Genomic DNA, 24,539 nt, shown 5'->3' with positions numbered 1-24,539 from the left:
TTACCGTCTTTCCCAAACCCTGCTATTAAGGATAACTGTAATAACTTTAATCCTATAAACGATATGATTAGGAATACACTGTAAGAAAATCTTCACATCTCTGGATGTCACTTGTGGGACAAAAAAACAATATAAACGACCAAACTGATATAGCCCAAGGACAATTTAAAAAAAAAAATACACCATTTAAGTAACAGTCCCTCCCTCGTTCATACAAATGAAATCCATTAACCCTAATTTCTCAAAGTTCTTCTTACTACATGAGCAGTAAAGAGAGTGACACAAGAAAACGGATACGAGCGATACTCACGAGATTGCTTGTCTGGTGTTGATAGTTGGAAACTAACAAACGAAATTGCTTGTTTCGTGATGATCGTTAAACTAACAATCAAATGATTTCAAATGGGGTAATCAAGAGGTAATCTGGTTTCAAATCACTTATTTGTGGATTGACATTTTTGACTTTGGTTAAAATTAGGGCTAACAGCTTAGACATTTGAACTTTTGAAGTTATTGTTTTGATGAAATTCAATGATTTTCATTGATGATTTGCAATAATGGATTTATCATTTATGTTTGGTTGTTATGTCATGAATTTCTTGTCGGTGACACCCTTGTTAGCACCAAATTCTGTTCATATTTGCATTATGTTTAGCTCACTTTATCAGAGCTTCACAATGGGAAAATAACTGGTGAAGTCTAAATTAGTGATACAAGAAAATGTGTCTTAGATTTTGATCTAAGTCTTATGCTTGTCATATATAACCCTTTTAATCTTGAAATGGTTTGTAAGGAAAAGAGCAAAGCAAACAGTTACCGGAACATATCAACTTATTCACTGAAACAGTTGAGTCTTTCTTTTTAGGTATTTATCTCTTTTCTTGTATGCTATGGCTTAAAAAGGCGTTTGTGGGACGCGCTTTTGGATGCTTTTTTGCGTTTCAGGTCCAAGGCGCTTCTAGAGCGCCGCTTTACGAATTGGTTTATATTAGAAAGTGAAAAGTCGGCCTTTGAAGTCCAGTAGGGCCTGTTTCACGTTTTCTAACTAAATACTAATAAACTTAATTTATAGGACGTGATGATCATGATGACTATCTACATGATGATATGAATGATGCAGAAATGCGTGGCTAGTATTTTTAAATATCTCTTGGGTAGTATATGCAATATCAGTATGCCATAAGCTTAGTTAGTCTAATTGTTCCTTTCATTATGTCTGAACTTCGTAGTTTTCTTTTATTATGCTGATAACTTCTTATTTATATATATTATTATATATTTCAAAAAGCTCGCTTTCGCTTTACGCTTTCGCAGCGCTTTACGCTTTGGTATGAGAGTGCTTCGCCCCACGCTTTCGCTTTTTAAAACCTTTTCAGTTTCATTTCACAATTAACTCGATTGTATTTGCTCAGGAAAGTTACCCACTTCTTACCTCTAAAAGGCAATACAATTACCACCCAAACGCATCTCCGGAAGAACAACTAAGCTTCTGATTATAAACCAATTTCACATTTCTACGTTGTGGGGCAAAACAACTAAGCTTAAAATATGAACTAAAAACCCTACCAGTCTCTCTGACTGTCACTCTCTCCTCCGTGAAAATACAGACTTTGGACTCATTTTCTCTGTAATCATTCTTTGCAAGAGATCCGAGATTTTCCAATCAAGTAAGTTTAATCTTTTCACAAAGTATCCCATTTCTCTTTCTATCTTTTAAATGCCAAAGCATAAAAGAACCAACTTGATGCTTAATTTTGTACCATTTTTCACTAAATTTCGGTTTGGGTTTCCTTATTTTGTTCCATTTATGTTGAATTGCAGATGCACCTACTGATTTAAACGCTTTCTTCTCTTGATTTTGGTAGTTTTGAGTGTAAGGGTTTCATTTTTATATCCAGGACTACTACTAGAATCTAGGTCTACAACATCTGTGTTACATTCTAACTTTTTGCCGAATTGCAATTCCTAATGGTTGCTTTAAGGATGTGATAGCAAATTACTTTGCTTTTTTCAGTGGATTCTGAACTTCCAACGTTTGAGGATTCTCAAGTTATGATTAGCTCTACTAGTATGGAATTTGTTGGTTTTTATGCAAGTGGGGGCTGAGCTAGTTCAAGCAATTGCAAATGTGCACACTCTAGATGGTCCTTGTAGTTACTTTGCCTCCACCAACCACAAGGTTTCGCAGGGAAAAGCCGGTATGTTTTCATAGATGAATAAACCTCTGTTTGCTAAACTTATCACCTGGCTAACTATGATGTGTGCATTTTTCTTTGTTATCACCTACAGCTTGGGAGACCTTTTGCTAAAACAAAAGGTTTGTTATCCAATCTGAAGCTCCATAAATTGCAGAATTTAGTCCAATCATCGTCCCTGTGATAAAACTAGAAATAGTTACATGCTTTGTTTTAGAATCTAGATCTTTCCTAGACAGTGCCTGATATGCGAAATGTGATTTTCTGATTATTGCAGGTATTAAGAACCGAAAGAAAGATAAAGTTGGCTATCATGAACAGACTCATTCATGGAAGTGTCGCCGTTTATGATCGTGTGAATGATGATAAAGATGTTTCCCATCATTGAGACCAAGACAGGTGGTACGCTATACATCTTAAATTATGTAGTAACTGATTAGTTCTCGATTTTTTTCAACAGTCAAGATATTTTGGTGAATGTTTCATACTCAATAGTTTTAGGGGATTTTTATTGTGTATTTTGTTTGCAAGATGTTGTTGGAGTAGTTTGAAGTCACTACTGCAGGTGTTTTTTTGATTCTTAACCCATAAGTCAATAAAATTAGCCTGAAAACAATGAAAAAAAAAGGTTAAGGAATCTAATTTCGGAGCGTCTTAATTGTAGGACAGGTTTAGCTTAGTGATAAGAGCTTAGCCAAGAGACTTTTCATTCTAGTCTATCTAGCATCTGGCAATTGGTTTTTGCTAACCGTACAAAAGAGAAGTCACGGTCGATATATTTTAATAGTTTAGCTGATGGTGTTCTATGTCTTTGTCTTTTTGTAGAGCCAGTAGAGGATCCTTTTGCCAAGAAACGAGCAGAAAAGCAGCAGCATGCTGAAAAGAACAGAAAGAACCGGTTACAGAATCTGAAGCAAGCTGCTAAAGTAGCTGCTTTTCCAAGGTATAACATTTTATAGAACATTAACTTTTAATGTTGCAAACCTACTTGTTTTTCTCATAAATTTGGTAATGCTCAAAAATCTTATAACCAAATTTTAAGGTGGATCAGGAAGATCAATCCACTGTCCACGTGATTGGCCCCAAAAGTCTGAAAAGGTTTTCACCATGGATTATCTGCATATTCCATTTTTAGCCGGATATTTCTCTTTTTCACCACGTTTTTAATACGGTTGAAAAATCTTGTTAGGGTTAAGATTTTTTAGAATATATAATTTAGGTATGATAACCTTATAAATAGTTGTTATCAGCAGCACAATAAACTTGTTAGGGTTACAATCACGGTTCAATTCTAAAAATGAATAATTTTCCATGGGAAACCGGAGGAGGAAGCAAAAATGTTTTGTATACCGAGCATGACTGTATTTCCTCTCAGAAAACTGTAAGTTTTACTCACATTATGTATTTGTTAATTATTAAATGTTCAATACGAACCGTAACTCAGTTACGGTTGGTAACCAAATGCGCGATACCAACCGTAACTGGGTTACAGTTCGTAACCAAATGCTCGATACCAACCGTAACTGAGTTACGATTCGTAAACTAAAATGGTTACCAACCGTAACTGAAGAAAATTCTCAGATATAAGAACATACGGTTGGTAATTGAACTATTACATAAAAATATTCAGTTACGGTTCGTAATTGAGTTAAAATCTACGTAACTCACATAAACCCAGAAATTTCAATTTCAATTTTCATCTAAAACCCTAATTTTCGATAAAAATTAAACTTAAATCGAACAAAATAAACCAAATCGTAACAGGGTTTTCAAAACATACCTCATATAAGTCATTACACTACACTTGATTAATTTTCGAATCGTCGATTAATCGAACACGATGAAATTTTGAGTTTAATGGAGGTTAGGGTTGATGGGAGGAGGAGAAAAAAAACAAATTTTCAATTTACCTTTGATTTAGGTTAAAAAATGGGGAGGGTAATCTAGTTAATTTACACCCCGTATAGGACATCCCCTAACCAACTAGAAGGACATTAATATCACACTGCCGTCCCTCTAATAAACCATGCCGCCCCTATAGTAAGTTACTAATTCTGTGTCATTTTCACTAAATTCTGGTTCAGGTTTCCTAATTTTGTTCCATAAACGTTGAATTACACAGAAACCCACTCATTTAAACACTTTTTTCTCTGGTGTTCCTTGGTTTCTTCGGTAAGTTTGTGGTTGAAAGCTGATTCTCAAAGCTAGTTGGCCGCATTGACTTCAATATTGCTATGGGTTATCGAAATTTGGAACTGAAATCCACAAAACCTCGTTTCTTCCGAAATCTGACGCAGTTTTTCCTGTGAATATTATGAATGAGGGGAGATATATTTCAGGGGTCCTAGCCCACTAATACCATGGCATGGATCAAGCATAGCCAAGTCTTTCTTACCAGACTAGGCTAGATCCGTGAATAACATGAGATCCTAAATGACTAAAGATTTTTCCATTGCTAGGTGTGGCCAGGCAATTTTTACTGACCTTTGTTCAATTCTTTTTCCATGTGTGGTAAGAATTCGACGTATATAAACTGCATTCATAATTCAATTTTCAAATTGACATTTTAAGGTAAAGGACTCCCGCCATCACCTGCATGATTGCCAAACAATACAGTTAACATGCATATAATAACAAATCGGATGTTTTAAAAGTGCACGCTAACTGTGCACTCAAAATACGTGATAGCACTAGTATATCTGTATGTATAAGCAATATAATCAACCAACAAAGGTGATAAAATATGTGAAACAGAAGAAAAAAATTCAGATGGAGAGACATTCTTTACTTTTACTATCAGTACTATTTTTCAGTTTTTCATTAGGAATTACATCAATTGATCCTGGAAAATTTCTTCAATGCCTTAAACTCCAGTCTAAGACAGGTTTCATACCAGTTTATACCTCGACGAGTTCAAGATTTTCATCAATATGGCAGTCAACTGTGCACAACATTAGATTCATAACATCTGCCACTCTAAAACCCGAGTTTATAATTCTTCCTTCAAATGAATCACATGTTCAAGCATCTGTCATTTGTTCTAAACAACATGGAATTCTGATGAAAATTCGGAGTGGCGGCCATGACTATGAAGGCTTATCTTCTATATCTGATGTTCCATTTCTGATTCTTGATCTGTCTAATCTCCGCGCAATTAGCGTTGATGCTGAAAATAAAACTGCTTGGGTTCAATCTGGTGCGCTTCTGGGCGAACTTTATTACAGAATTGCAGAGAAAAGCAAAACTCTTGCGTTTCCTGCAGGGGTTTGTCCTACTGTAGGTGCTGGGGGATCGTTTAGTGGAGGTGGGTATGGTACTTTGCTAAGGAAATATGGACTTGCAGCTGATAGTGTCATTGATGCTCAAATAGTCGACGTCAACGGGAGAATCCTCGACAGGGTATCCATGGGAGAAGACTTGTTCTGGGCCATAAGAGGAGGTGCTCCTGGGAGCTTTGGCGTCGTTCTTTCCTGGAAAATCAGATTGGTTGACGTTCCACCGACTGTAACTGTTTTTAGAATAGAGAAAATGTTGAGAGATAATCCGGGTTTCACTTCACTAGTACATAGGTGGCAAGAAGTTGCACGTAATCTTCCTCAAGAGCTCTTAATTAGAGCTGCCATAGCTCCAGTGGGCACCGAAGAACGTAGAACAATTAAAGCTTCATTCATCTCTTTGTTTCTTGGTGATTCTAAAAAGCTCTCAACTGTGATGAAACAGGGATTTCCTGAGCTGGGTTTAGAGAGTAAAGATTGTACCGAAATGAGTTGGATTCGCTCTGTACTCTGGTACGCTGGAATGCCAGACAACGGAACTTTAAATGATCTGTTGAACAGGACTCAATCAAAGAGGTTTGCTAAGGGAAAGTCTGATTATGTGAAGACACCCATTCCGGTAGTCGGATTGGAAGGGGCATGGAAACTACTAATGAAAGAAGTTCGACCTGTAATGACAATGCATCCTTTTGGTGGAAGGATGGATGAGATTGCTGAGACTGAGATCCCTTATCCACATAGAAATGGAACTTTGTTTCAAATCCAATACCTGACAATATGGACAGAGCAAGGGTCGGAAGAATCTGAAAGGCATATAAACTGGATGAGAAAGTATTACGAGTATATGGCTACTTATGTTTCGAAGGCGCCGAGGGAAGCATACATCGGTTATAGAGATATTGATTTGGGTGTGTCGAAAAATGGAACAGCAAATTCCTTGCAAGGTAGTGCATGGGGAAGTAAATATTTCAAGAGCAACTACAAAAGATTAGTTCAAGTTAAAAGGAAAGTTGATCCAGAGAACTTCTTCAGAAACGAACAAAGCATTCCAAGTAATTGACTATTATGAGTAAAGAAAATAGCACAATAGTTGGTCCCTTCCACAACAAAAGTTACCCAGCCAGTGCTCCGTAAATCAACAGATTTAGTACAGTAAAGTACCTGATCCACCATCACCCACTTTCACTATGCCCCTTGCTGGTGATGTGGTCACCGTTTGTAACAGAAAGCCTGTCTTTGTTGAGCTTCTTCCCGTGCAGTGGGAGTGGCCTTCCAGTAATGACATCTTCATCTGAGACCCTTGTCCCTTAATTCAGAAAAGAAAAGCTTTATTCAGATCATCAGAATTACATGTCATTGCGAAGATAATGATCAAGCAATCAAACCAACAACAGCAGAGCAATAAATCCCATAAGCCCTAGAATCAAAAAAACCCATTTTACAAAAGCCCTAAAATTAGCAATTTTTGTAGATGTATCAAAAATCCAGAATGAAAATGAAACTAAAATGAAGATTCTAGCATCAAAATCTCACCTCTAGAAACAAACCACCTTCATCTTTCCATCTTCAACAGTCTGAAAACATGACCGAGCTTGTTGATGATTAGTGAAAGTACTAAAAAGACGCGTCCATTCAACGAAAACCAATGAGTCCAAACAAACAGCACCTCTCCTCCCGCCCCTGGCCTGCCCATTGGTACCCAAACGAAGAGTCGCGACTCACCAGGTCCATGATCCCATGGGGTGTGATGAGTGTCTCTCACAAAACGCTTGACTAATGTTGACTACGACTGTATTGGACCATTGCGACGTTCTGAATTGTCAGTTATTGATAGAAGCATTGGATGTTTTCCGAGACAACACATCCATTCCATCCCTATATAGTGCTTGCTATCATTTCAATATATGTTCCCTTATATGGATATTTTCATAACTATTGAATCGTTAAGAAGTACTCTTAGAAGGTTCGAGAAATTCTCTCAACATGTACTGGATCAAAATGTGAGTATCATTGTCAGGTCTTGTTATTCTAATTTGGAACTTTTGATTTCTTCAATCCTTTTTCATAACCCGTATTTTGTTGTTTCTTGTGATCAGTTTGATGAGGAACAAAGAGTTTTTGCGAAAGGGTTTCTAGACGAATATTATAAAGAACTGCTTAAATCCCATCCAGAGGTACCTGCATTCAACATTTCGTGAGGTTTTTTTTAGTATACATTGGCTAGCTTCTTCTTCTTTTGGTCTAAATTTCTGGTTTTCAAACAGAAACTTGGGGGGCCAATCAAGTTCCTCCACTCTGATTGTCGAAAAACAACAACCAGATGGCATGATGAGGAACCAAACTGCTTGTACAGAGACAAAACGATGTTGTAACTGTGGTAAAATCAAAAGGTTAAAAAAAAACGGCAACGAATGTGATTACGGAACTAAATGTTCTACGAAGGTTTAAAACTGGTAATTCAGGGGATGAACATGTTATTCCCAAAGAAAAAGATGAAACACTGAGCCAGAGAAAAAGATGAAACACAAATATCTGCCAACTCTGAGTGCCATACCAGGGGATGAACATGTTATCCCAAAGGACGAAGACGAAACACTGAGCCAAAGAATTTCCAAGGACGGAGATGAAACACTGAGCCGCAGAATTAGGAGGAAGCATCATCGGTATAGAAAACACAAGTTTCTGCCGACTCTGAGTTCCATACCAGAGCATAGTGTAGTCTAATCATGACAGGATTGCAGATAGACGGAATCCAGACATGTTTTATAAAATTTCCTTGTAAGAAAAGTTTAGTTATAGATTCTTCATCGGTATCATAAAGTTTTCAAGTAGTTTGTATTTCTGGAATATTTGCTGCCACCCTCAACTATTTGGAAGAATTGAGTGGGCAGTATATAAGAATATTCATTACCAAAGATCATTTTATCAAGTACATGTTTTTTCAAGCAACAAATACGTATAGTGCACAGTGAATAGCACGAACCCATATCTCCAAATTTGAATTACATTGCAATCGCTGAATAACCAAAAAATATAGGAAATAACTCTATCCTTCTTTCAGTTCCATCTTAGTTTTGCACCTACACTCTAAGACCACCTGAGAGTAAGATGTTTGTGTCACTATTGAGCTGGTCCATCAAGAACAACTAAATAGGAATGAAGTTTAAAAAGTTTGACGAGCGACTAAAGTCAGCAAAATTTAGAGCAAGTCAAACCATGGGTATCAATTGTTATTAAGCATATCTAACAGTAGAAGTATCAATATGTTACTATGTACAGAAATCACAAAACTGGTGGTGACACAAAATTAACTTGTACTGAACAGATAAAAGAAAGCTTACCGGACGATTCTGGTGGCATCGTTGTTAAGTCAAGTGATCCAACTGCAAAGTCTTTCGAGAGCAAAAAAATCCCAGGAACAAATACCCATGGCACCCCTGGATCGTATCAAGCCAAGGAGATGTTTGGCATGCTTCATAAACGGGACGATCGACACCTTTCCTTATTACTTTTCAGCAAGATAACCCAATCTGATGCTGATATGCAGCTGCACATAAGGGTCAAACCAAATTTAACCTAGTTGCAGTGCAACAAACACATAAGCACTCTGAGAAGTTTCACCACTCCATTATATTATTTAAAAAACTTAAGTAACACTCAAAATGGGTTTAACTCCAATAGCATGGACAAAGAACATAATTTCAAAATGAAAGCAACCTATACCAATTATTCTTTTGGAATTTTAGTTCTAGACCAATGAAGGACTGCTAAATGGTTGAACGTCAACCAGTGAGCCTGTTACGAAGTCTGGAGGATTGCAGCAGAGTAGACATCTACAAATGGGAACACAACATTTCAAAAAAAAAAACTTTTGAAGCTAATCTGTAGGAACTTTACCTAGTAGTCTCATAGTCTGGCGCTGGACCTGGTGCTGATGGTGGTGCTGGTGGAGATTTAGCTTTTTGAGCATTTGTGACACTCACTGCGACTAGTAAAATAGCAACAGCGAAGAAATTCTTGAAAACCTGCATTTTGCCTTTAAATCTTTAAACTTCCTGAGAAAAACAAGAATGCAATCAAAATTCGATCCCAATCTGTAAAACCTTAACTTTAATGAAGATTTGTAATTTGTGAGTTTTACGAGAACACCCAAAGCTCAAAATGCCCTCAACATTCAGAAACTCTAAACCATCAAAATGCCTCTAAAAGCACAACCCATTATCAAAACGGGACCTTAATAATAATATCTTAGTACACATAAGCTAAAAATCCATTGCCGAATCGAGATCTTCTCTTGAAAAACCAATTAATAGTTTGAGAAAAACACATAACCCATTAATGGATTCGGATTTTTATTATCAATCGCAAGCAGCAGCACAGTGAATAATATTTCTAATGAAACTAGCACGCTGTCAATGCCATTAGCGAGCTGCAGTCAATGTAATGATATTGAGTGATCTGTATTCGACTATTCGTTTAATAAACTAAGCAGTATATAGTTTGTTCTATTTATATTGGCTTGTTGGCCAGTAAAATTCGGAATCTGTACACTGATTTTTATTGAATGTTATCAGAATTAGTGAGACTCGGGTAGCAAACTCTTTTGCAGAGATTTTGTGTTATGGTGGGTGTTTCCAGAAGAGGTTTTGTTCCAAAATTTTATGGAATTTTTAGCATGTGAGCCTCGTATGCTGGTGGCGCAAACCTCAGCTATCAAGGGTTTGCACTGGATGATGTCTATCCAGTGGCCGAAATAAGCTCAACCTTTCCAGGTGGTGTGGGTGTTAAGACAAATAGGTGTGTGATGAGAGGTAATAGGTGCCATGTGCTTCACATTTGAGTTAGGAAAAGTTGAATTCCAGGCATTGTTTGCTAGGGCTCTATCTAATCTTTGCTCACTGAGATGAATTCCATTTCTCCTATTCAACCAAATAAAATGATAACCCGAAAAGCCTAAGTCAAGTAAACCAAGGTTCAACACATCTGCCTCAACAGAATCTAAAGGGTGTTGGTTCTATTTTTCTTCTTCAAAAGGCACGACACTACAATTACCTACAATTAACCAAGGTTTGATGATACAACTAGCCATTTGTTTAATCAATTTACAGGAATCATATTCAAAATCTCTATACGGGCCACCATAAAAACATGTTAGAATCCGGAAATCACTATTACCTGTTTCTCCAAGCAAGATCAAGACCACCAGCACACCCTCCAGAGGGGAACAAGCCAGTAATTTAAACTCTACTCATGATAGCATAGCATGCATTTCTGACAATTTTTGTTTGATTTCCGAAAGAAACATAATATAAGGATTCCAGCAATGTATTTCCTTTAGGTTATTGATTAACACCACCGTCTCTTTCTATTGCCCAGATTTTTCAAAACACAAAAATGAAAAATTGGGAAACTTTTACGAAATGAATACCAACAACTACGAAAATATGAAATGCACAGCAAACATATGAATTTCTTACCAGCAAAACTTAAATTGCACATCAACAGATAACATGTATGAATTGCATCCTAAGTTTTATGTGATACACATCAAACAATCATGATTTGGAGATCAACATTATAATTGCATTTGATGGAAATGTTAACAGTATTTGAGATTTAGGTTTACCTCAATCGATCTAAGTCAGAACAGTATATATCCTTGTTGTTAAGCAAGAGCACCAGCAGAAAAGAGCTTTCTCAGACGAGTGGATTATCTGAAGGTTTTTCATTTCTAGCAGATTTCATTTTAATAAAAGGACCGTTGTCTGGTTATTTTTTCGGCACGTGTTCAGTTTTATAATGGGATGTTGGAGAGAACTATACAAGATGGATAAGGGTTATTCACCTCCAGGGGCAGTAAAGTCAAATGGACGTTGGATTTATGGGAGGTGCGGAGAAATTGAGAGAAAATTTTACAGAAAATGATAATGGAAGAAAACAGAGGAAACTGTGAATTTAAAAATCTAGATTTTTAATATCTTTATAGTGGATCTGATTCAGTTATTTTTTTGAATCATTTTGATGATTCGTCAACCATCACAATGTTATCAAACCTTGCGATGTTTCATTGAAACATTGTGACTCTTCGTAATTTTTTAACACATTCACATCCTTAGTATAACCATGGCGATGCAATTCAACATTTTTTAACACATTCAATTAGTAACTTATTGCGATGTTTCATTGAAACATTATGACTCTTCGTAAACTATTGACCTTAAGTCGGTATGCTAGCCTCACACAACCTACAAGTGCATTATTCTTCGATGGAAATATTTTAGTGCTTTCTAGGGCTCTTTGAGATTGAGAACATGTACCTTTTGTTGTACATTCTTCTTTGGTTGAGCAAGAGTATATAGATATGGAGTCTAGAGTCTAGACTCATCAGGACATGGCGATGTAGCACCACGAGTTGGCATCAAAACCAGCAATTAGCTATTGCTTAATGGTTCCATAGAAGAAAAATAGCAGTTTACTGCAGGAGTTACTCACTTCAGTCAGATTAATCTTCCTAGATTAATTTTATATTTTGGGATTGTTGTGCGTTGTGCATACACAACTTAGCCACTAAAAGTTAAATCATCTTTTAATTTTCAGATCACACAAGGAGTAGCGCTTCTCATTCTCTTATGCTCCAGAAACTGGGTTGTGATACGATGGTATATGCAGAACTGAAAAGTGTTGGAGAAAAGTTGGGATCCAGGTTTGGTCTTTCTATTGTCTGCTAATTTTACACGCTGTTTTTTCCACCTAGGCCAGCATATCTGAACAGCATTGTCATTTTCAGGACTATTACATGTACAAGTATCTCTTTGTTCGATGACATTCCTTTTGATATTGCTACGTTTATATCACAGCTTAAAAGCCATTTTAACGTGTAAACTCTCTCTTCAAGTCTCAAATGTCTTACTTTTTGATCTTTTTCTTTGAAGTATTTCATACGTTGGAGGAAGAAAGTCGCTAGAAGTGGTAAAAATCTTCACCTTCCAGTAAAAAACCTGTGCTGACACATACTCCTGCAAGGGATATTCTCTTTTTTTACCACGTTTTTAATATGGTGAAAAAATCTTGTTGATTGGATTTTATCTCAATTGCTGTTAAGATCAAAGGCCAAAATTATTCTGTTAAAATCCTGCATTATCTTATTTTTGGTAGAAGATCTTTTAGAATAAAGATTTGGATTCATCGACTTGTAATTCGCAGACCTTCTTGATTTCTTGTTGGTTCTAAGGTTTAACAAAATTTGATTTTATGTTGACAGGCAATACCGCAACCTGTTTGTGAGATAGCATACACTTGTTGAGTGTATATTGAAGTGTAGAAGAAGAGGAGGTTACGTTTAGTGAACTGGATGAACTTCTCTCACAAACAGGTTGTATTTCTTACAGACGAAAGAGAGAGGAGACCAGGAAATGTTGCCATAAATCCAAGTGTTTTAGTAAGCGACAGGCTTCTCTCTGCAATGTATTTTGTTATGGCTGGTATCTTTATTGGTAACTAATGTTATTGTGAACTGGAAAAATTTGTTTCATCCTCCTTTATTTTTCTTCTCCCTGTTTAATTAGCTTTGTCCAAACTTTTGTTCCTTTGTTGTACTTTCTTTCACGGTCATTTCAGTTCCAGGACAGTTCATGATCAGAAATGAATGTTTATTGTTTGAAATATGTAAATAAGCTTACCTTCTTCTGGTGCAGTGTCCTAATATAACTCTTTTTTAATTGAAGATGGGGCATGTTCAATTGTGAGGTTTATATGCATATTTCCTGATTCAAAATTAGTTTCCTTTTAACTGACACCAGCAAACATTCTCGGAAAATTTCTGAATTGGTAGAGGTTTAATAGTTATCAAAGATCAAGGAGGATCAAAGAAAACACTAGATCTCATAGGAGATTCACCCTTTTAGAACCCGCATCCATGGTACAGGAGGGAATATACGTGTCCCGACCCCATCCAGTTCAAAATACAGACAGCTGAATCCATGGGAGTTGTGCCTGCTACTTGACATGCAAAGGGATCTTGGAGGAAGTTATAAAAGCAGAAAGCGAGTATGCTGAGGTATCATCTAGAACTGAGGAAGGGATCCAACTAATTTCAATCTCTGCAAAACGCAAAACTACTGTTCTTCCAGTTGTAAGAATATGTTATATTAGTATATATCTCCACAGTTAAGTTGATAGTTATCAGATCTGTTCCAACAACAGAAACAAATTCCACCCCAAAAAATAAGATAACTGAACAGTAAAGAGGATGATGGTTTCATGTTCACGGTTGAGAGTTCATGATTAAGAATCACAAAACTGTAATAGCCATGGAGCTATCACCTAACTAAGTACAGGAAAGACTTGAAAATATAAACCTACTGCTCATGTGGTAAACAAGCAACAGAGAGCTAAAAAGATGCAATGGAAATGGGGTGAGGATGTGGGACGAGAAGTCTATGTGGATGCAGTAGTGAGCCAAGAAGCAGCATTTTGCTAGCAAAGAGGGAACACTAATTATCATTCTGGTCATGGAAAAGACTAATTATCATTCTGTGTTTGACATGCGTTCACACAAAATATCATGTACAGAAGAAAGACAGGATAAGGATCAGGAAGCTGGAAAAACATGTTATTCTTTAAGCATGTTCTATTGGTTCTTAGGCGCAAACTTGCATCCCCATGATACTGTGGTAAATTTCATCAAGGGCAAGTTAAGACAACTTACAGGTGTTTTTGTTAGAAGCCAATTACGACTGTTAGTGCCAGAAGAAATGAGCAAGGGATGATTATGCTCCTCAGCAAATTTTGACACGACCCGTTGACCTGATTTCTGCTGCTTTACCTTGGTCACTGACTTAGACCTTTCGCTTGTAACTTTTGCGAAAACCTTCTTTGTTACAAACAAGTCAGCTGCATATTATCTTTCCATCAAGCAGTGACTGGCAATCAACACGCATGACAAAGCCCGTGTGCGTCGCATATGTTTGGAATCAAATTCAGAATATGTAAGAGTTTCCATAACTTGAGAATCCTCAACAGTAGGAAGTTCAGAATCCCACTGAAAAAAGCAAGTAATTTGCTATCATATCCTTAAAACCAACCAATTTGCCTTAGGAATTGTAATTCACAATACTGGGCAAAAAGTTAGAATGCAACCCAGAGATTGATTTCTATTCAAAACCCACATACTTTCTTTTTTTTATTTTACTTCTGTGGAAGAGAGAAGAAGAGACTGTTGCTTTAAAAAGAAGAGGAATATCTTTCTTTAACAATGGTCCGGTCCGTAAGTGGACTTGAACCGAGGACTTGGTCAATTTGCAATGATTGTTTTATATTTCTAGGAGAAAGGATAAAATTTCCATTGAAAGGAAAATAAAAAAGTAGAAACAAGACATAATAATAATACATCAAAACTAAAAGAAAAGGAAAATGGAGCCAAAGAAACAGACAAAGAAGAAGAAGAAGAAAAGACTTGTGGTGGGTGACCAAGAAGGATAGCGCCTCTTAGTCTGACTTCTTTGCCCTCTCCGACGACTGGATTTCATCGATGGCGGCAGTATCCTTGTATTCTCTCTGTCGATGACATCCAACGTCCTTCCTTGCCAGTGCAGAAGCAAATGATCGGCCGCCAATTCTCTGTTTTGAAATAATCTAGAAAAGATAAAGTCTGACGAGATGTTTGAATACGGACCTTTAGAATACCTATCAAAATAAGTTTTTCCCTCTCATCCTAATCACCAGAAGCAACGAAATTAGAGTTTAATAGATAAAGAATGAAAATTTCAGAATTAGAAATGGCAATGGCGTACTCACACTTAGAGTCGGTACTACTCGATAGGCTTTTTCAATAATGCTAAGAGATTCTGTTAATGATCCAATATTTTCTTCGAATGTATCCATCTTAATGATCTCTTTTTCTCACGGTTCTGCATTTCAAGATTGCTGCGGATGGATAAACAAAGAACCCCAAATAAAAAAAACACAGTGAATCATAATAAGATTCTTATAGGGATGAAATGCGACAGTTCTGAAACATTGCAACGGTTCCAACAATAACTGAAATTTCTAAACATCGCAATGTTCCAAGAAAGTCATAGTCAATATTAGTCAAGCGTTCGTGACCAATAGGATCATGGACCTGTTAGAGTCGGATGAGAATGCTGGTGGCGGATGGGGTTTTCCGACATTCATGTCTATGCGGTAGACTGCCAATGTGCACTTATATAAAGACAGGAATAGTTGATTCACTGTTCTCTTTAGTATTTTCTAACAAACCTTTAAATGCAAGCACATTTTTAGGTTTAAAATGAAATTCAAGTAAAACTGTAAAACTTAAAAGATCTAAAATCTTGACATTACCAGTCCTTACACTAATAACGACTACTACTCCAAAACTTGTTTCCCCTTCACTTCCATCGTGCATTCCGATTCGATGTGCCCAAATGTGAAACAATATGTACACCGCAACGGTTTCCAGTCGTACTCCAAGTTGAGTAGATAATCAATTCCTTTAACTGAAATAAGCAAAGAATCTAGCAATGGTTTACTGGGAGCTACTTGTATGTAAATCCTTGCGTATTGCAGTCGTTGTTGCTTCAAGGTTTCCTGATCAGCACATATGGGAATTCCTAAAGCACTTCCGACCTTACTGAGAAACGATGAATTCCAGAGGAACAGAGGTAGATTATAAATCTTCACCCATACAGGAACAGATTCCAGCATTTCAACTTTGTCAAATTTCAGTTTCCAATCCCATTTTCGGAAAACCAATGTTTTACCCTCGATATGCAGAAGGCCTGATGTTTCTAGAACTCGGATCTTATCTTCATCAGAGCCAAACTGCAAGAGAAAGTGTCCGTTCCCAATGAAGGACACCAAATAACCATTCCCTTTAGAAGCCACATCTGAAGCTTTTTCTATCGCTTGACCAAGTACATCTTCATCCACCTCTTTGTCAAAGCAAAATGCTCCACTTTCACTCACAAAACATCCAACCAGGGAATTCTTCCATTTATTACATCCAATTTTCAATTCTTCATCTGAACATTCAATGTAGTACTTCCCTGCCTCAAAATGCGGTTCAATATACTTGAGCTCAGCTTCGTCCCTCGCTTCATTGACACACTCAAAGGTTGAAGATGGTGATGCCTTGGCATTTGATATAGAAGCCTTCGCTGTTGAAACATTTGTGCCGATCAGCAACCTAGAATCGTCCCTATCTTCAGTAATGGAATCCTTTACACGAGATTGCAAATTACTATGAGATGAAGTACAAGTTTTGTCTTCCTCATTAGATGCACCATGAGAGGAAAAAACTTGAATTGCATCTTCCCCTCCCTCATTGTTTAGTTCATTTGCAATAGCACTAGCAATAGAATCACCACAAAACACGGTAGTAAAGATATTGTTTTCCTGCTTTGGTGAAATATGACTAGAAGAAAGGACTCCTACCGCATCTTGTTGTTCCTCGCTTGTAGAATCTTTCGCATTCGATATTAAATCGCGATATTTGGAAAGAACCAAAGCCTCATTTTCTAGGTTGGTAGAAGCATTACCTTGATGTGTTGCGATTTCTGTAGTAGTGTTGTCTATGTAGTTATCTGAAAATTCAATCATGCTCATCTCATCGGAATCGACTCTTGACAAGTCATCTGATTCTAATAGAGTAGGAGCTTTCATTATGGTCTTTCCCTCAAGAATATTCACCACTTCCGACATACTAGGCCTCATCTCAGGAGAATGAGAAATGCATAACATTGCCAAGTCTAGCATCATGCAAGCTTCTTTCACTGGAATGCCTGTCCTTAAGTTTTCATTGATTAGTGACATAAGATCTCCCTTCTTTTGTAAAGCTACAGCCTATAAGAATAACAAGCGAGAGCATCTAATTAGCCTTAAATGTAGTTTTTTTAAATGAGAGTTAAATTGTTAAAATTACAACTTACGAAATCTAAAAGGTACAGACTATCATCTCGCAGCTTGTCTGAACAACACTTTCCACTAATGAGTTCAAGTATGACCACTCCGAAACTGTATATATCTGCTTTCGCAGTTAACCTGCCACGCATTGCATACTCTGGAGCCATATATCCTCTGCAAAGAAAGTAAGTAAGAGCTCAACTTAGAAATTAGATAACACAAATTCTAAAAAGAAGACATCAAACCAGGAAATACAAAAAATAGATTCTCCTTTTTCTCACATGGTTCCTGCTACGCGAGTGCTGATGTGTGTCCCCTCTTCAAGGTCCAGCCTAGCTAATCCAAAATCAGCTATCTTGGGATTAAGATCTTTGTCTAGTAAAACATTTGAAAGCTTGATATCTCTATGAACAATTCTGAATGCTGCTCCTTCATGTAAGAATGCAAGACCCCTCGCTATCCCAATGCAAATTTTAAATCTAGTTTGCCAATCTAGTCTTTCCTTCAAATTTGGCCTCGAGCCTTCACAAAATTCATCAAATCTTTCATTTAGCCATCACCAAGTAACAAAGAGCTTATATTATAAGAAAATAGAACCATCAAAGATTACCGGACAGTGCAGTTGCCAGGCAACTATTCTCCATGTACTCATATACTAATAGGAACTTGTTATCCACTGCGCAATGCCCGTACAATGTAACCAAATTTGGGTGTCTCAATCTAGAAATTGTGTTAATTTCATTGAGAAATTCTCTCTTTCCTTGCTTTGAATTCGAAGATAGATTCTTCACCGCTATTGCAGTCTTATTTGGGAGAACACCCTGCAGTCATCCAAGAAACTCTTTAGTATTATTTTGATTGGACCATATAAAATGCAAGATTGAATCTGCATATATGCACAAAGCTGTGAAGTAGATACCTTATACACTGGTCCAAAACCACCTCTACCAATCATGTTGGCAGGACTAAAATTTTCAGTAGCTGCTTTAATCTGTTTATACTCGAAACATCCATTTTCATATCGAATGTGTTCTTCAATTTTCAACTAAAGATTAGTTAGATTTCAAAACATACTTAAAAGAATTGCTTAGTTCTGAATCCTAATTTAATCAAAGACCTCACCTTGGTCAGATGAAAATTTGATAGTTCTTTTAATTCTCACCATATTCCAACCAATCTTCTTTTTCTTTTTGTTTTCAGAAGTTCCAACAACACCACCTTCATCAATTTTATCTGTAGAATTGAAAATCTGACTGAATTCTTTCATCCATCTAACTGAAAAAAATACCTTGCTTTCACTTTTTGGCTCTGGATATTTCAATTTCAAGACAACCCAAATCAGTTCATACACCAAAATGAATGTTCATGATTCTAAATAAGTAAATTAGCTTAAAGAGAAATCTCTTACCTTCTTCTGGTACTATTTTGGGTCCTATTATAACCATTTTTTTATTGAAAGAAAAACCTCTCACAGCCAAACCAAGTTCAACCAGAGAAAGACAGCAGCAGTTGTTTTGTTCTTGTCTGGTTTTTTCAACTTTTTGATTTTGGAACTGCTCGAATTTCAAACCAATGGTGATTAATGGACGAAGCTTTCAGCAAACAAAGAAGACTACTGAATCATCAAGTCTAGTCTTTCTAGGACACTATGATGAGTATGTGAACAAGAATGAATATGAGACATTTTTATTCAAGGACATTCTTTGACGCGTAAAAGTTGACTCACTCGATGATACCAAGTTACCGACTACCAAGGGAAGATGAGGCATATATGAGACATTTTTTTTATGGGCAAGATAATTATAAATGATAATTCCCGGTAAAATTCAATCTAATAAATGATAAAGTTACACCTGTCGATGTCAAAATGCATAACTTTTACAAAATTGTTTTACTGGGCAGAGAAATTAAACTTTAGACTTTACGGCGTTCAACAATTGAAGAAGAAGTTCTACTGAAGAGCTTGGAGGAACTTCGACGACAAAAGATATGTGGAGACTAAAACTTTTCTATCACTCAGAAGTCTATTCAATTCTACCTACTAATGAGACTAAGTCGTACAGCTATATAGACTTTGTGTTATACACAGTTGAAACTTAGAATCGAGTTTATTTCGTTTATATAATTCTCGAAATACGAGTTTAAAGCTTAAAATGCTTCATCATGTACTTGATAACATTGGTTGTAAAAAATTCATTTGTTGGAAACTAAGTCAAGATGATCATGTCAAAATTACCTTGAACATCTTACATGATTTGTGTGAGACAATCATTTGATGTTAACTTGGGACGTTTCGTATTGATCAAATAATCATTTGAAAATTACTTGAAGCTAGTGGTATGTGTAAGATTATCATTGTCGTCTTCTAAGGATGTTTCAAATCGATTAGCGAGAGTTTTAGAACTGCTACCAATGTATGGATGCAACACATTACGTGTACCAAGTATGCGAACTGTGAAGTACTAGTTCAGGTCCGGTACTCTTGTTTGCGAACGAGTTTATTTGTGATAGGTCCAGAAATGTGGTTTGCGAATGGCAAGACTAGGCAAGGTCCGGAACGGTAGTTCGCGAACTCAGTTTGCGAACTCAGTGGTTAGGTTCTAAAATCGGTAAGCATAACAAATTGTTCACATACTATATGTATGCTAATTGTTGATACATGAGAATAATTATCCCTTAGAGGGGCTAGGAGCCCCTAAAGGGAAGGCAAACCTAACATGAAGCATGGAGGACTTGGAGACTAAGGCCCAAGTCCACTGGAAAGTATCCATAAGATGGAAAGGATAAGGAGGGAATTAATGGAAAATGAGAAGGTTGTACTCCCTCCGTCCCACTATTAAGTGACCTAGTTCAAGTTTGCACAATTTTTAAGGCAAGCAAGGGAAAATAGTATTTTTAAGAATACTTTACAATTATACCCTTATGAATAATTATTAGTGAAATTTTGAAATGATTTATCTCTCAAACTGCACCACGGATCTTCGCAAACTTTATATCATTGAAAAGCATTTTAAAACACCTGCGTAACGAATATAAATATGCCTATCAAATTATGCATATTTCATATATTTCTTTATAATCAATTAAAAGGATAATTTAAGAAATATCTCCTCGTTTAGTGATATAGGTCACTTAATAGTGGGACAAAATCTAAAAGTAAATAAGTCACTTAATAGTGGGAAGGAGGGAGTATTAGAGAAGGAGTGGCATTAGTGGTAATTAAGGAGGTTTGGGACATGTGGCATGATGTCATAAAATGAAGGGCTTTTGGGAAAGTCTATAAAAGGAGGTACAAAATACCATAAAAAGTAAGTTTTCTCTCATACCATTCATACAAAGTGTTGTCATTAGGTGTGACTAGGACGGGTACTATATTCCACCTTCAACACTAATTATTGTCTGTATTCATGAACTCAAGTTCGTTTGGAAACTAAAGTCCCTGGATTGTTAATGCAATTGGTATGCGAATTCGGTTTGCAAACCGTGGCATTATGTTCATGAATTGGTTCTTGTATAAGTACTTTGTACGTTTACAAACCAAGCTGAATATGTTTCAAATGGTTCATGGATATTTCTATGAGATGGTGAACATTTGAACAACTCTTTTAAAACACATTTAGATACGTTTGATTATCTATCATGATTGATTGATTATCAGATTGAATCTAGAAGTGTTAGATGAATATGGCTAAGCTAAAAGTGTTCATATGGCTAACTTCGATTAAATGTTACTGAGCCAACTTGTTATACACGTTTAGGTACGGTTCATCCATATCTAAATATAGGCATATTTCATTTGTGTGTATCAAGCTAAACCATCTGAAGGTGGAGATTGATTGATTATTTTCTAAGCAAACTTAGCTTGAATATTAAATCAGGTGTTTATCTAACGGTGGATATTAATTTTTTTGTTACTAAGCTATCTTAGCTTTGATTATAAGCAACCCTGATTTGAAATACTATATAGGAAGAATCTCTAACATCTGGAAAACCTAATCCCGACACTTTGTATGTCCTAGTTGCAAACTAGAGTCGATTCTCTCTTAACCTAAGTTTCTAGTTCTTGTGAAAACCATTACTAGGTTTGACGACTAAAAGACTTTGCTTGGGATTCGTGAATCCAGGTCCAACTATTTTCTTTGTAGTTGTGTATCCTGATCTTACTTTTTCTATCGTATTGAGTTTAATCTTATCAAAGGTTTTCTCGAGATTTATCTCAGATAGGTAAGATATAAAAAGTCACAACAGTTTGTTCATCTCAGAATCTTGTGATTTCGCAGTAAATTCTTCTGTTAATCAGTTAGGTTATTATGAGGTGACTAATTTTTCTAGGTTGCTCTTCGGGAGTATAAGACCGTATTATTAGTTGTGTTTCCTTTTTACCTTGATTTTTATCTTAAGACGGAAACAACAAATAAAATAGACTTGTTTTTGGGAGACATATTTGTTTATAAGTCTTCGACTTTGGGTCATAACAACTTCTAGGCTGTAAAGGACGTCAGCTAGGGGAATCAATTAGCAGGGTCTTGCGAGATTCAAGAAGCATAAGGAACACGACTGCACATTAATCGGTGTGAGACTTGGTTAGGGACCAACTACATTCCAGTCTGAAGTTAACTTGTAGTAGGCTAGTATCTGTAGCGGATTAATACAGTGTGGTGTTCAAGTCTGGACTAGTTCCGGAGTTTTTCTGCATTTTCGGTTTCCTTGTTAACAAAATTTCTGGTGTCTGTGTTATTTCTTTTCCGCATTATATTTTCTTTATATTATTGGAATATCACAGGTTGTGCGTTTCTCAATCACAGTTGATAAATCAGACCTTGTTTGTTGGATGGAACTTGATTGACACTCATACATTGGTCTTTGGTACCACCTGAGTTATTCTCATAACAATAAGGTTCATGGATTCCTATCTTTTTGATTTACTGATTGTGTTGAGAAGGAGATAAAGCTATTTGATATATTTCTTGATTGAGTTTCATTAAGTTGGTGCTCTCAGAATTATATTGGAGTTTAGTCCATACATATGTCGAACGAAAAAATTGGGTGTGATTGTTGTACCCGTGCGTTTTCAATTGGTATCAGAGCAGGAAAACACGCTAATACCTCATAAGTTTGTGTCTGAAGCAATCTTCTTATTATAGACGAGTCTATCTCTAATAACATACCAGTTCAGAAATTACCAGATGATTTCCAAAGCTTGGATTCACTTGAGATAACTGTCACATCTAAGTAAATATCCAAACATTTTCTTGATGTAGAATTTTTTGATAACTGGGAGACACGCTTAGAAGAACATTTGGATGAACTTTCTGACGAAGGTGACTCAGATATTGATATTGATGTTGATGAGGAAGTCTCAGGGTATGTTAATCTATTGGATTTGTTGGAAAATAAAAATATGAAAACTTCCCATGTCACACCTTTTATAACTAATCTTTGTCGCAAAAACAAGAAATTGAGAAGAATTTATCAAGGTCTTTATATATGGAATTCCAGTAACGATTCGATCCTCAAAGACCGTGAGAATGACTTAAGTAAAGAATCAATTGTATGTGATAATCTTCGTAAATATTTCTTTAAGTTGGAAGAAAAACTTGTAGCAACTGAAGCAAGGATTAACTCCCAACAAACAAGTTTTGATGACAGAGAAGGCGCTTATTTCGTTCGAGAAAAACGCCTTGAGGATGATTTAACTGTTGTTCTTGATAAAATCAATATGTTGGAAGATAACTTGAAAATTTTCAATACTAGTTCAAGCAAATTAACTACAATCCTATGAGCAAATAAAAATCATCGTGATACACGAGGATTGGGCTATAAGGGAATAGATGCTCCAAGTATTAGCAGAGAGGTAAAATTTGTCAAGTCTAGTGATTCATCTGAACAAAAGGTTTCTATTGATGGAAAAAGTGAATTACCTTCAGTTAAGGTTCGAAAGAAAAAAGTATATCAACCTCCAAAACTAGCACACATGAATCTGGGTAAGAACGTTCCTTACATTTTTCATTATTGCGAAAACATTGGTTACCTAGAAAGAAGATGTCGTTTTCGTATAAGGAATGAAAAACTTCATGATATTATTGTTTCAGTGTCAAAAGCAGTGATTAGACCTAGATCATATGTTAAGGCTAACACCCTTGACATTACGGGTTGTGAACGTCCAACCTTTAGGCAAATGAATCATTGTTGTGATAAACCTAGATTTTCCAATAAACGTCATACGAAGTCTTCTCACAATTGTAATAATTATCAAAAGGATAACTTTGTAAAGACGGAGACAAGATCTGATACTCCCAATTAGAGAAAGCCTAACTTGCAAAAGAATAGTCAATCCAATTCTTTTTCGAGAAATCTAGAAGAGAGTAATGAGAAGAATGTTCTGATTATTCATCAACGCACTCAGAAACGGGTACCAAACAAAGTCAATGATGCTTTGATTGTGAAAAGGAATGATCTCCCAGAGAATTCCATGACTATGGAGAATGAAGTATCCATGATGTTGCAAGTTAAAAAGTTCTTTGGAAAGATGGATTTGGATATGGAAGGTTCTAAAAGCGATCTCTTTCATGATAATCCAAAAGTGAAACACAAGAATTGGTGGAAGAAGAAACGGAATAAGCCAAAAACTATAGATGGTGAAAAATTCATAGTTGCGGAAAAATCTGTTTCAGTTACTTGTGGTGAGAAAGACATACTTCACCTAACCCAACTTGATTGTGTTGTAAATGCATCCTCACCAAGGAATGCCTTGTTATGTATATGGTGAGGGAAGCACGAGAATTGGGGAACACATATTGTGTTAGGTAAGATATTGAATATTTGGTAAAGCCATAGGATTCACGAATGGATTCTTCTAAAAGGCATGTCTATAAAATTGACAAATTTTTATGATTTCATTTGCTTGAAGTCATGATCTATTTATATCAAACATCTTTGTGTTTGTCATTCGTACTCTTATTTTTCGCTAAGTGTTTTGGTGGAAACCCGAGTATCGTCATGATTGGTTGTTTAAATATATACTTGAAGTTCAATACCCAATGTTTCAGAAGATTTTTTTTATCTCTACCTTATTGAGCCTACGCTCCAAAGACATGATTCCATGTCGAGAGGTTCATAATCTTTTGTATAAATGGTTTATGACAATAAAATCCATTGTGGTTGTCAT

General features: G+C 36.3%; 2 protein-coding genes and 1 long non-coding RNA gene across 4 annotated transcripts; 1 reads left to right on the top strand and 2 right to left on the bottom strand.

Annotated features, from left to right (window-relative positions):
- The first annotated feature begins 4,082 nt into the window (after window positions 1-4,082).
- Window positions 4,083-6,805, top strand: LOC113355748 (berberine bridge enzyme-like 26). Its single transcript, XM_026598686.1, has one exon. It carries the CDS (start codon window positions 4,899-4,901, stop codon window positions 6,528-6,530), a length of 1,632 nt encoding a protein of 543 aa, XP_026454471.1. The 5' UTR covers window positions 4,083-4,898; the 3' UTR covers window positions 6,531-6,805.
- Window positions 6,806-8,281: 1,476 nt separating this feature from the next.
- LOC113355749 lies at window positions 8,282-11,223 on the bottom strand. The gene is made up of 4 exons (XR_003362595.1): window positions 11,097-11,223; window positions 9,368-9,525; window positions 8,812-9,017; window positions 8,282-8,567 (listed from the first exon to the last, which is right to left on the bottom strand). It is a non-coding gene; the product is annotated as an uncharacterized LOC113355749 (long non-coding RNA).
- A 4,430-nt stretch (window positions 11,224-15,653) lies between these two features.
- On the bottom strand, window positions 15,654-19,036 carry LOC113355745 (probable LRR receptor-like serine/threonine-protein kinase At1g53440). 2 transcript variants are annotated; one of them, XM_026598683.1, is made up of 7 exons: window positions 18,780-19,036; window positions 18,494-18,679; window positions 18,291-18,403; window positions 17,982-18,192; window positions 17,653-17,893; window positions 17,398-17,545; window positions 15,654-17,311 (listed from the first exon to the last, which is right to left on the bottom strand). In XM_026598683.1, the coding sequence occupies exons 1-7, from the start codon at window positions 18,814-18,816 to the stop codon at window positions 15,836-15,838; spliced, it is 2,412 nt and encodes an 803-aa protein (XP_026454468.1). In that variant the 5' UTR covers window positions 18,817-19,036; the 3' UTR covers window positions 15,654-15,835. The 2 variants fall into 2 exon arrangements, with proteins under 2 accessions (XP_026454468.1, XP_026454469.1); XM_026598684.1 differs by lacking the exon at window positions 18,780-19,036 and having other exon boundaries at window positions 18,291-18,416; window positions 18,494-18,566.
- Window positions 19,037-24,539: the final 5,503 nt, after the last annotated feature.

The sequence above is a fragment of the Papaver somniferum genome, chromosome 3 (genome assembly GCF_003573695.1).
Source record: "Papaver somniferum cultivar HN1 chromosome 3, ASM357369v1, whole genome shotgun sequence".
Taxonomy (NCBI): domain Eukaryota; kingdom Viridiplantae; phylum Streptophyta; class Magnoliopsida; order Ranunculales; family Papaveraceae; genus Papaver; species Papaver somniferum.
The sequence above is the reverse complement of the archived record's forward strand: the minus strand, read 5'-3'. Positions and strand labels throughout refer to the sequence as shown.